The sequence below is a fragment of the Protomyctophum bolini genome (assembly GCF_963924005.1).
Source record: "Protomyctophum bolini genome assembly, chromosome: 17".
NCBI lineage: Eukaryota > Metazoa > Chordata > Actinopteri > Myctophiformes > Myctophidae > Protomyctophum > Protomyctophum bolini.
Window position 1 is genome coordinate 26,170,395 of NC_137878.1, and position 13,410 is coordinate 26,183,804.

Here is a 13,410-nt window from a genome sequence, read left to right on the forward strand (position 1 = left end):
GTATACTGACATACTTATAGCAAACAAAGTTTGCTTGGCAGTCAGCCTGTGCATGCAGATGAAATCGCATGCACACACGCACACACACACACACACACACACTTACCATCTCCGTCATCCCCAGCGACCACCATGGTAATAGTGCGCTACGGCTAGAAGAAACTAGCTCTCCGTTTCCACTCTTTCACCCCTGCTCTGTGCTCTCTCTCTCTCCCTGTGTCCCTCTCTTGTTCTGTGTGTGTGTGTGTCTCTCTCTCTCTCCCTCTCTCTCCGTCACGCTGAATCAGGGAGAGGCAGTGACAGGCACAGCTCTGTGTCCCGGCTACAGCTAGATCTCTTTCAGCTAGCTAGCTTCCTCTTCTTCGCTCTCACCATCTCTTCCTCTCCTCTCTCTCTCCAACCCCCTCCCTCTCTCTCTCTCTCTCTCTCTCTCTCTCCACCCCGCTTCTCACAGCAACAGCTGCCACCAGCCTTTACAACAAAATGCCAGGAGGATCTGAAAATTTAAAGAGACTGGCTGAGAGAGAAAGCGTTTCATCGACGTTCACGTTTGTTTGTGTACGAGTGTATCTTTGCAGATGGTGTGGCGTTTGTGGGGTCTGTGCGTCCGTCTGCAGAGGTCGACTTCTGTGGTGTGATCATCGTTGTGTTTGTAGGAAAAACACCCCTGGTCTATCGCTTCTCAAGTCTAATCAGGCCTTCTACTACTAGTACTATTACTAGTAAAGAAGCAGATCTTAGGAGGAATGAAAAACATCACAAAATGTAATACCTCCTCCTAAAAAAACAAGACATTTTATGACCAGAAACCCACAACGCAAAGGAGTCATTTTGAATGAAACCCGTCCGTCCAATCAGTATCGATAGTTGGGACCGCTGCGAGGAAGGCAGGGGGTTGGCCCAGTGACCCAGAATCATCAATGTAAACCTGATAATGGTACAGTGAGTTCTGACGATCAATCACTGAATCCATATGAACCTAGAACTGCTGATCCGGTTACTGTGATGCTCGTTGAACAATGGAGCGTGGCTACGGTAGTTTGTTGCACTGTCGTTGTTGTGAAGAGACATTTGATCCAAAGACAAAGTACCAAAACAGAAGCTCAACATGCTTCAGCCAGTTAAAAGTAGAAGAGGCTCAGTGCTCACCAGAGACAACTTGAATCAGAAAGAAAAAAATACCTGAGCACTTCAGAAGAGACTACCCAAATAACATGCTGGTTGACTCTGGGGGAGACGCAAGTCCAGAAGTTGTCTTCTGTGGACTGATGATCGGCGATGCTACCTCCATTACGGCGTCTTACGTTTGGGGTCAGATCAGATGTTAGTAGAATCTATAGTGTAAATAAGTCGATGCCATTTGTGGGCCGAAGAAAGAATATAAACTACACCGTACATTTTTACTCTGAAAGTGATGCAAAGTTGAATTAACAGTCTTTTGCTCAGGCCATGATATTTTGTCACGATATCTGTAGTCCATACACATCTCTCAATACAGTATGTCTAAACAATGCTATTCACTGGTGTATTACGGTTTGTGAGCCACTGACGGAATGGGCTTTTTTCACACCCAGAAAATACCCAGTGGACCCTAATCAAATGTTTACCCACCCACTTAATCATATATGTCACATCTGAACTCACCAAACCTGATCAGCATCTGTGATAAAACCTGCACTCTCATGTCTTCTCTTCCAACAACGCCTAGACAGGTTTCTTATCTATGTATCTACTATATTCCTAGCTGAGCCTACTACTGTACAGTTCTGTATAGTTCCTGGTACAGTTTGAGTCATTTTCTTTAGGCATACTGTAGCCAGCTGAAACGTTTGTGCTGTTGATGGAAAAAAATAACTCCCCCATTCAACACCAATTATCTACAATCCATTCGCCTTTGCCAGGACACTTGAACTTGAACTCTTGAGCATATCTGGAATCCTAATCTTGGACCTGGCTCTATTATATGATTATTGAAGTGAATTATCCATCATCTATCTAATAACAGTTCACCTTGATCGAACAATAAATAACAGCAATTTCAAGGCCCCTGGAGTAATCCACCCAACACATCACAAATACATTGCAGCCTGCCTGCGCATGAGCCTATCTCCTTTTTCTGTTTACATCCTCCAGCCATAATACCTTTATGTCGCAGGGACACTCCAAATCTAACCATTGATGCTGAGTGCCAAGCAGGGAGGTAAGGCATTGAGTCGCATTTTTTGTCTTCTTTGATATGACCCGGCTGATACTACTCTGGCTGAATAACCATTTGTCATAGGTGTTATGCAGGCTACAGCACACTACCACAGAAAGGACCCAGGTTGTTGTGTGGCTTGATGTCATCTTGCACATCCCGAATACATCTTCACGTTGAAAACACGTCAACGTTAATTGGCAAGCAGAGAGTTAAACCACCTAACCACCGTGCTCCCACAGCTCTATTCGCCTGCTCCCTTGACCAAGGACGAGGAGACTCTGTATCATGGAGACTGTTCCCCTCTGCTTGTCCCTCTCCAAGTTGCATGTAACCAGGCTGGAGAGGAGACTGTTCCCCTCTGCTTGTCCCTCTCCAAGTTGCATGTAACCAGGCTGGAGAGGAGACTGTTCCCCTCTGCATGTCCCTCTCCAAGTTGCATGTAACCAGGCTGGAGAGGAGACTGTTCCCCTCTGCTTGTCCCTCTCCAAGTTGCATGTAACCAGGCTGGAGAGGAGACTGTTCCCCTCTGCTTGTCCCTCTCCAAGTTGCATGTAACCAGGCTGGAGAGGAGACTGTTCCGCTCTGCTTGTCCCTCTCCAAGTTGCATGTAACCAGGCTGGAGAGGAGACTGTTCCGCTCTGCTTGTCCCTCTCCAAGTTGCATGTAACCAGGCTGGAGAGGAGACTGTTCCCCTCTGCTTGTCCCTCTCCAAGTTGCATGTAACCAGGCTGGAGAGGAGACTGTTCCGCTCTGCTTGTCCCTCTCCAAGTTGCATGTAACCAGGCTGGAGAGGAGACTGTTCCCCTCTGCTTGACCCTCTCCAAGTTGCATGTAACCAGGCTGGAGGGGAGACTGTTCCCCTCTGCTTGTCCCTCTCCAAGTTGCATGTAACCAGGCTGGAGAGGAGACTGTTCCCCTCTGCATGTCCCTCTGAGCTGCATGGAACCAGCCTGGGACAGCCAGCCCATGGTGGCTGGCTGTCAGACAGCAACCTCATATACTGTACACAGGCAAGTAGCGAGTGTTCCGGCTGCGATATCACGCATGAAAAACTGTCCTGATATGGAGTAAAAATTATGTACATTTGAAGGTCAGAATCTTCAATAGATCAACTTCTATGTACCAAGGTCACTCGATGCAGGTATAGTGCAGGAATATACACAATGATTAGTCTTTAGGGTGGTTGTGTTCCATTTGATATCCTTCTCCTATCACAGCAACTCACAAATCTTGCTGCTGTGTTTGCACATTGTTGTACTTCGCCCAGCAGATATGGGAGTTTTTTGTCATTGGTCATGTTTTCAAAATCTCTGTGTGTGGTTGTAATCTGTGGGAAGTATGTGTCTCTGATGTCTTGGTACAATGGACAGATGGTTAGGAAGTGTAGCTCGGTTTCCACTTCATTTAGTGTGCAGTGGGTGCATAGTCTGTCTTCTCTCGGGATACAAGTCTGCCTATGACGGCCTTTCTCGATCGCGAGACTGTGCTCACTGAGTCTGTACCTAGTTAAGATTTTTCTTTGTTTTGGGTTGGTCACGGTGCTCAGGTATTCTGCCACTGTGTATTCTCTGTTTAGGGCCAGATAGCATTCTAGTTTACTCTGCTTTTGTGACACTCAGTCTCACGGCTGGCAGTGTAGACGAGGTGTGACACCCAGTCTCATGGCTGGCAGTGTAGACGAGGTGTGACACCCAGTCTCATGGCTGGCAGTGTAGATGAGGTGTGACACCCAGTCTCAGTGACACAGACGCATGGCTACAGGTGAGGGGGATGCACCTCCTCCCACGGGGACCTTGCAGCTGACAGACGCGTCACGACGGTTGTGTTTATGGAGGAGAAGCTATTTTTACAGTGGAGGCCACAGTGAAATGGACTGCATGCATGGACCCATTTGAACTGTCCAAAAGCCGTGTCTATATTTGATGGGCATCTTTAATGCATTTGGAGCAGACATGGAAGCGCAAGGCCATCTAGAAGCTACAGTATGAGCTTGTAGATAGAAGGCTATGGCTTCCATAGAAGACATGCATGGCTTCTATGGAATCCAAACCACTGAATTCAGTCGTGGCGACAGAGAACATTAATCCACGACGTGTGTCACAATGTCCTTCCTTTGACAATCCCACATCCCGTCAATAAAACACCCTGGTTCACTGATGTCATCATCATAACACCACAGACAGACAGACAGAGGAGAGCCAAACCCTGTGGCTTCTTCACACACACACACACACACACACACACACACACACACACACACACACACACACACACACACACACACACACCAGTTTGACGGTCAAACATTCAACAAACAGCCTGGCCTCTGCCTGCCGGAAAACACCCTGCAACGCACACACGCACACACCGTAATCCTATTAGACCTGCTTCCAGGAGCTGTTGGCAATGCTATTCCACATGCACTTGCTCGCTGAGGCACAGGAGCATACAGTACGACAATTCACATAGAAAACAAAGCACACACACACACACACACAGACACACACACACACACACAGACACACACAACTACACACACACAATTACGGAACATTACATTATGCTGAACATAAATGTGCAGACTGCAGAGACACTATCTAATTTCGGCAAGAGTTCATCTCTCCAGCAAGCAAAGAAACATCAAGACATTTAGACCCGAGGACGATTCTAAAAAGACCTTCCAATTACGCATGTCTTTTTTTAAATATTAAAACCATGTTGCTATATACTGTAGGCCTACAGTAGCGTCTGCCGGATGTACAATGACACAGATGCTATGCCCGGTCTAAATGGGTTGTGGTCAGGTCCTTGGCGACGGGCACTACAGAGCAGAGAGAGAGAGGAATAGAATGTTCACTGACCGTGGCCGGGGCTCAGAGCCATGTTGCCCGAATTCAAGGCCTCATCAAAACGGCCAAATATCGTCTGTAACCTGCAGAGAGAAAACAGAGAGACAGACAGGTTAGACCCATGGAATAAAAGAAAGATAGTAACATTTTGGCAGGCCAAGTGTATCTGTCATGGCGACTGAGAACCCCCCCACAGACACAGACACAAACACACACACACAACCTATACAAATTGCTGTGTATACATTACAGTGTCTGTTAACAATAACAGGCCAATATCTAAATTCACTCCAAAAGGTCGGGGGGAAAACTGTCTCTAGACTTTCTGGCAGCCATGTAAGAAAACAATGTGAAAAAACTAAACAAAAATCATCATTAATAATCATCATGTTTTTATTCCGTCGCAGACTATATATTTTCTTGGCCTTAGTTTCATATAGAGCACTTTGTATCTTTGTTTTGATAAGAACTTAAGACTATAAAGTTTATTATCATTTATTATTTGTCAAAATACCCCCCAACATTCTTTTCCAATGACTGCATGCTTTCCATAAGCCATAAGGCCCCATATTTATGATCAAGTTATTTTCTTTCTTCCATTTTACATTGTTGCTTTTGCACACAGAAAAGCTCTTTCTTGTGCCCTTTTCTCCCCAGTTCCGCTGCTCACACAAAAAGAAACACACTCCTGAGTGTTTTACAACCAGAGCCAATCACATTTCACAACTTCATCCCGTTTAACGAGGTTAATAGAATCAACCACCGCGTCAGAGCAAGTTACACTCAAATGAAGTTGAACGTAACATTGGAGCTTTACAGTATCTGTGTGTTCACACACGGCTGGCAGAACCCTTCATGAAGTAAATTAATGATGTCTGCAATGTTGCTACTGGCTGTATTGTACGAAAATAACCAGTGGTGTAAAGTAACTTAAGTACAGCTACTCAAATTTTAAGAACAATTTTGAGGTTTTTTGCGGTGCCTCTCCGCTCCATTACGCATGCATGTATGTATGTATGTATGTATGTATTTGGTTAAAATGGGTGGGGTTTAAAAAAAGGCAAAAGCTTGCTCTGGTGCACTGGCCTAAAAGTGGGTCCTTAAAAACTGCTAAAACGTCTGAAATGTATGTATGTATGTTGTATGTATGTATTATTTGCTTCTTTTGAACCTGTACAGCACTTTGGTTGACCTGGTCATGTAAAATGTGCTATATAAATAAAGTTGAGTTGAGTATGTCTACGCGTCCTAGCACGGAAAGCTGCAACACCTTAACTCTGTCATTTCTCGACCGTTTCGGACGCGGGAAATCTCGCCGGAACTGGGCCGGCCACCTGGCTATGTTCCTGGGGGTATGGATGTTGCCCCCGGGGACCCCTACACACTACAGGTGTGATTTTATTTATTTGCTTTAACTTCTACTCTACATCTACATCTCAAAAGGCAAATATTGTACTTTTACTCCATCCATCTTCAGCCACTTATCCGTAGTCGGGTCGCGGGGGCAACAGCTCCACCAGAGAGCTCCAGACTTCCCTCTCCAGAGCAACATTAGTGACTTCCTCCTGGGGGATCCCGAGACGTTCCAAGGCCAGTGAGTCGATGTGTTTCCTCCAACTGCGCCTTGGTCTGCCCCGGCGTCTCCTCCCAGTGGGACGTGCCTCGAGGACCTCCCTAGGGAGACGCCCGAGAGGCATCCTAACCAGATGCCCGAACCACCTAAGCTGGCTCCTTTCCAGACGAAGAAGCAGCAACTCCTATCCGAGTCTCTCTCTCTCGCGTGACTGAACCCGTCCAAAAACTCATTCCGGCCGCGTGTATTCGCGACCTACTTTTACTACACTGCAATTATATGACATCTTTAGGTACTAGTTGTACTATTGTAGCTCACAATGCGTCACGATGCAACGCATTGTGAGCTTGTAGATCTTCCATTTTCAAAATATTTTTGAGTGGTGCAACCACTCCAAGGAACAGCAATGTCCGTGTTAACCTATGTGGCTATGTGACTTCTATGTGACTATGTATGTGACTTTAATGAGTACCAGTAGGGGCGCGGTTGTGCCAGAAACAGAGAGAGAGATAGTGCTGCACTGTTGCCTGCTAATGAGAGAGAGAGAGAGAGAGAGAGAGAGGGGGGGGGGGGGGGGGGGGAAGGGGAGTTGCACCACTCAGTTCACACGGGTGTGATTTTTTTATACATGTTGAACTTGTGAATTGGGGCGAGTAAGTATATTTTGATGCCAATACTTTTGTACTTTTAGTCCAGCATTGATTAACGGACATTTACTTACTTACGTAAGTATTTCTGAATTGCAGCATAGATACTTTTACTTTAGGCAAAAAAATTGAGTACTTTTTTCCACCACTGAAAATAACCAACCTGAGTAAGCATAAAATCAGCAGTACCAGTAAATTAGGCCATGGGAAATGTATTGTTCCAGCCAGCAGGCTGTCAACAGCCTCACTAAAGAGAAGACTGTGATAAATTACTGCAATATGGTTTATTTATACTCTACTTCTCTTAAAGCACTGGCTCTCAACGTTTTTTTATTACATTTAATGTTATGCATTAGTCCAGTGGTTCAACAACTGGTGGTCTGGAGTTGGACCCCACATTCCCAGATGATTAGCTTCATTTGCAGCATTGTGTTCTCATTTCTAAATATAGTGACAATTGAATGACCTTTAAGACCATTTTAATACCAAATTGGTCAAAATGTCACATCTTATGTAAGAAAGAGGCAAGCATTGAGAAAAATAGCCGACATACAAGCTCACAACGCAGGAACGCAAAATCTGGGTTAAGCCGAAGGGGCTGGGGTTTGTCATGGGATTTAAACTGGCTGAAACGTGACGTGACACTTTGTGTACGCTAATCCATGAAGCCGTTTTGGTAGCATGTATTGTTGTGTGCTGCATTCCTCCTCCTCAAATCCACAGGCTGACAGATAACAAGATATTGTTTCATTGCTTCTCGGTAACCATTGTTCCTCCAGATTGCCATCCGCACTCGGGATCCTTGCCCTTCAATTCTGGTACTAATAACAATCTTAAAGTTGTGGCGGTGGACGTGACAAAGCGAGGTGCACCGTTGCTCCGAACCGCACCAAACTTAAGCTATAAAACACTGTTCTAAGGTCTGCCGTGAGAATAGTCCCAGCAGGGGGCACGTGTGGACCCCCAGAGACCACTGGGTGCCATGATGGCACAAGCACTGTTCAGGAGTCTGCCATGAGAATAGTCACACCAGAGGCCACGTCAGGGTCAATGCCATTAAACAGGTACTTAAACCTTCTCCTAACCTTAACCGAACTTATATAAAATATGTCGTTCACAACTGGAGACCAGTAAAATGGCCTCAATTTGCAGGACTGTCCTCATATTTCTATCCTTGGAGGACTCGGGAGGACATCAGATTTTTTTTCCATACAAAAAAACATTCTTAGTTCATCACATTTTTTTATTATTATTCTGGGAAAAAAGGTATAGACTGAAGCCTAGGCTTATTACTTCTACCCTTTTGACATTTAACTTAAAATAATAAAAAATATGTAATATGTATACCCCTTTTACAGGTTTTCAAACAAAAACAGTTCATGTGTCTTATTTCTACTGAACAATGTAATAACAATGTAAGTAAAAGAATAAAAGTGCTTACATGCTCTATTTTTTTTTCTATAAAAAACAAGCAAAACAATATGCTACTAATAGCACACACACACGCACGCACAGCTTTGACCTACAGACAGCGAAGGTGTGGTGAATCCCCAGGGAAAACAAAAGCAGACACATCACCGGCAGAGAGAGAGATGGTGTGTGTGTGTATGTGTGTGTGTGTGTGTGTGTGTGTGTGTGTGTGTGTGTAGGCACGCATGTGGGTGTGTCTATGTCTAGTATGTCACCAACACTGATGGAGCTCTAGACACAACACATGAATACCAACATCCCCACACACACACACACACACACACACACACACACACACACACACAGTCACACACAGTCACACACAGTCACACACAGTCACACACACACACACACACACACACACACACACACACACACACACACACACACACACACACACACGACAGAGGAGATTAATGGTGGGAATTGACTGCATACTAAAGAGGCAAGGATCTCTCAGAGTTCAGTCTGGCAGTCAGACATAAATTAATGCATAAACATGTCACGTCCAACCATCTCAGAACACACACACACACAGTACGACATATATAAAACCAAACCATGGCTGATATTACAGCGATACAACAACAACAACCACCTCCACATCAAACCAACAACACCCGAGACCTAACGGTGTGACGGCTGTCAAGAGAGCACCCTCCAATCTCCTGCCTGTTACTAGGTGAAGTCACACACACACGTAGCGTGTGCTAGAATGGAAGCCATACAAACCGTCCTGTCTGTCTGTCTGTCTGTCTGTCTGACTCTGTCTGGTTCCGTCTCCCCAATCAGTGGTAGTGGCGAGCGGCGTGCGGCATCCCCTCACGTCGATGCTCCCCGCCTCTGGTCGTCATTAGCATTTTAATCAAGCCTGGCTGCAGGCAGTGGCTGTTGTGTGCGGTAGGTTAGCCTCCTTTGTTGCTAGTTAGTTAGCAGCAACAGCAGCGCTTTGCATTCCCCCAAAAAACAACAGAGCTGCTCCTGATAGGCTGCCTGGCTGCTACCGTGTTAAAGCCCCGTGCTGTGTTAGCTAGTGCAGGCACGCGGCGCGCAACCCCGCGGTTCTGCTACCACGTTTTGTATCTAACATGGTGCATTGAGTACCGACAGGGTGGGAGGGACACAGAGAGAGAGATAGAAAGAGACGGGGAGAGAGAGAGACAGGGAGAGGGAGAAAGAGACGGAGAGAGGGAGAGGGGGAGAGGGGGAGAGAGAGAGAGAGAGGAGGGAGGGAAAGCAGGGGACTGGGTTTACATCCACATTCATACAGTATTATGCACTGTATACAAACACACACACGCCGAAGAGTTGAATCTCACACTGAGCTTGTGTGTGTCTATATGTGGGGGGCAGTTTCTGTGACAGCCAGGCAGTTGATTCTGTTCCATTTACATAACCACACACACACGCACAGACACACACGTACGTGCGCACGCACGCACGCATGCACACACACAGACAGTGTGTCCAGGGAGGGGGGAGGGGACATGACGCTAGCGGCAAGGAAAGACGGAGAGAGAGAGAGAGGGACAGAGAGAGACCTCCCCCTCTCTATTCCTGCTCTCTCCTTGGCCCATATTATCTCTCTCTCTCAAACTCCCTACTTCATAACTTGCAGAGGCAGTCACCCCTCCACTCCACCCACACACACACACACCCACACACACACACACACACACACACACACACACACACACACACACACACACACACACACACACACAGTAAAGTTACATAATAAACACAGACTGGTCTTCAAGACGGTTAGGTACACAGCTAGCAAGTCAAGCAGCTCGTTTTCTCTCTCTTCCTGTCATCTCTCTACCTCCCTCTCTCTGTGTGTGTTACGTGATTCCAGTTCTTGTGCCCTGATATGTGATCTAGTCTGCATGCAGGGCCCTGGCTGCAGCACTGGATCACACTCTCTTTCTCTCACTCACTCACTCACTCACACACTCACAAAATATGGTGCAACTGGGTATGGGTGCACCAAAAAGTTAAAGAAGACTGAACAACCGCCGCAAGTGCCGACATGTAGGCCAGCTGAAGGAGCGCTAAAGCGGTGAAACGTGCCTGTGAAGCGACAATTGTCCGCGCTGCACCATTATCCTCTGGGGAGCCACCCAAAAACTCCATCTGGGGACCCACAGATTGGGAACCACTGACCTCCTAGACAAATTCAAATGGCAAGACTGCCCAACTGGCTTTTACTGCCCTTTCGTATTTGTATGGCGTAGGTGGTCAGTGAACACAGCTCCTGAACCATTCTTTAACACAATCTGTGCTGAAACGAGAATAGCTACAGTACCCCAACTGTGCCAAAAAATGTGAATCTGACGTGCACGTACGGGCGCATTAAGCGCTATTCATAGTCTGGATTTTCGGTGGTGAGCTGACCACCGAACTACAACATGATGTCACGAGCCGTGGTGAAGAGCAAACCACCGCCACCGCCCCAGCCCTTCTCTGTTTTTACTCACCACCGATCAAAGTTATTTCAGCTCCGGTGGTCAGCTCACCACCGGAGCGGTGGTCACCTCACCACCGAAAATCCAGACTATGATTGAGCCTTTAGTCGTTTTTCTGCTCAAAATGAGACATAATCCGAGGTTTGGGAATAAAAAAATCCATAATCCAACATCAGCCAGAGAGTGTGTGTGCTTAGAATAACTTTAAGTGAACAAAATACAACTTAAAATGAAAAAAATAAAAAACCATAACTACCGGTAACTGAAACTGTATTGTGTGTGTTTACAGAACTAACAAAAACAAACTTATAATAAATTATAGACAAAATGCCCTTAGTTTTCCTTCATCTCTAATTGAATACATTTTAAAAAGCTATCTTTTGTTAAGTTTGTATTAACCAAAACTTACCTTTTTCTCATGCTTGCACCTGACAAATAATCCAAAGTATGAAAATATGTATTAAATCTGCTCTAAAAACTATTAAAACTATCTGAATTAGAAAAATCTAAACTATTATAACCTTGATCCTGACATATTACATGTAACCACAACAACCCACTCAGTGGAGCGGTTGCCTCTTAAGACCACACACACACACACACACAGTTGTCCCACAATACGCTGTTCCAAGCACTTGTTCACCCCGTCTCTCTGAGTTTCCCCCTCGCACCCAGTGTGTATTGTGTTGAGAATAATGTGTCTCTGTCTGTCTCTGTGTGTGTGTGTGTGTGTGTGTGTGTGTGTGTGTGTGTGTGTGTGTGTGTGTGTGTGTGTGTGTGTGTGCGCAAAGGGTGAGAGAGAGCTAGAGAGAGAGAGAGACTGGTGCATGGTGTGGCCTGGGACAGACACATTGCCAAAACCACGGGACATGCACAAATACACACAACCAAATTTGTATCAGCACAACTAGACTGACACACACACACACACACACACACACTCACCGTGCAGCTGGCAGTCCTCTCTTGCCCAGGTCAGATCTGACCCTCTCTCCAATGTGACGGTAAACATCCACCAGCGTCGTTATGGAGGCCTCACGTACCTACGTACGCACATACGCACATACACACACACACACACACACACACACACACACACACACGAGACAAAAAGGCAAACATTAGTATTATATCGCTGTTGGATAGAATCCTCTCATTTCCATATTCTAACTTTTTGTGTGGTTTTGAGAGTGGTGCAACCACTCCTATAGACAGCTATGTGTGTCCCTGGATCCGTCCCTGGGTCCTTGGCTGGCTGGCTGTGTCCGAGCATGAACATAGCGGTTGGTTTTCACCACCAAGTGTCACTGTTGTGTCATATATATATATATATATATATATATATATATATATACTTATATACAGTTATAGAGTGTATGCGCGTGACATCATCATCATTCCCGGAAGTTATGCAGGAATGCCTATTAACACATTTAGTACCGGAACTGCATCAAAATAAAGGCGCTGCTTGCGCCAGAGTAATCGCCAGAGTAGTGATCGCTTCTATTTTGAAAGCCATGAACCGGAAATACTTTCTTAAAAAAGTTGACTGACAAAGTGCCATCACAATCTCCGATCATCTTAATATATTTATATACGCTCCAAAAAGAGTTCATATTTTGCGGGAGAGACGGATGAGGAGCAGAAACGCAGCGCCAGCATATCGATCCATTCATCACCACGGAGAGCGCCCTGGATGAGGAGATACGAGTCATTCTTTCCGCCGCGCTAACATGGGAGTCAATGACAAGCTAATAGTTTTTTTTTATTATTCTGAATATTATTATCTCGCCCCGCGTCGTTTGGACGTCGCTAGGACGTCCACAGACGTCTAAGGCACCTCTCGGTTCCAATCCTTATGACGTTTCAGGACGTATTATGTACAAAATGTGTTAAGTGATAAAAAACGACTTTCTGGCCTTGACAACCCATACATCCAGACAGAAAAGTCCTATTTGATTGAATTAAATTACTTTAAACAACATTAAATTCACTTTGCCACTCACTTTGCCACTCAATCTGCCATTCACTTTATGCATGCGCATACTCTGTCATGTGCGTGTGTTAGGACACACTAGGGCTGTCAGTTTACCTCTATAATCCCATTCGAATTTCATTGCTTTATTATTTTGAATATTTTGATTAGAAAATTTAAAATCATAAATTTTAGCTCATTATAGCCAACTGAACGTATGCACGTTCT

The 13,410-nt window shown here is 45.5% G+C and overlaps 1 protein-coding gene across 23 annotated transcripts in view; it reads right to left on the reverse strand.

Moving 5' to 3' along the window:
* clasp2 (cytoplasmic linker associated protein 2) overlaps positions 1-13,410 on the reverse strand; it is a 117,027-nt gene that overhangs the window by 76,321 nt on the left and 27,296 nt on the right. For 21 of the 23 annotated variants that reach the window (XM_080787901.1, XM_080787915.1, XM_080787912.1 and 18 more), the window contains exons 6-7: positions 12,153-12,250; positions 5,062-5,132 (exon numbers count right to left, since the gene is read on the reverse strand). In XM_080787901.1, the coding sequence (XP_080644027.1) occupies positions 5,062-5,132; positions 12,153-12,250 (169 nt within the window). Of the gene's footprint in view, positions 1-106; positions 267-5,061; positions 5,133-9,471; positions 9,803-12,152; positions 12,251-13,410 lie in introns of those variants that run through there. The other 2 variants (XM_080787907.1, XM_080787905.1) reach the window with 2 other exon arrangements.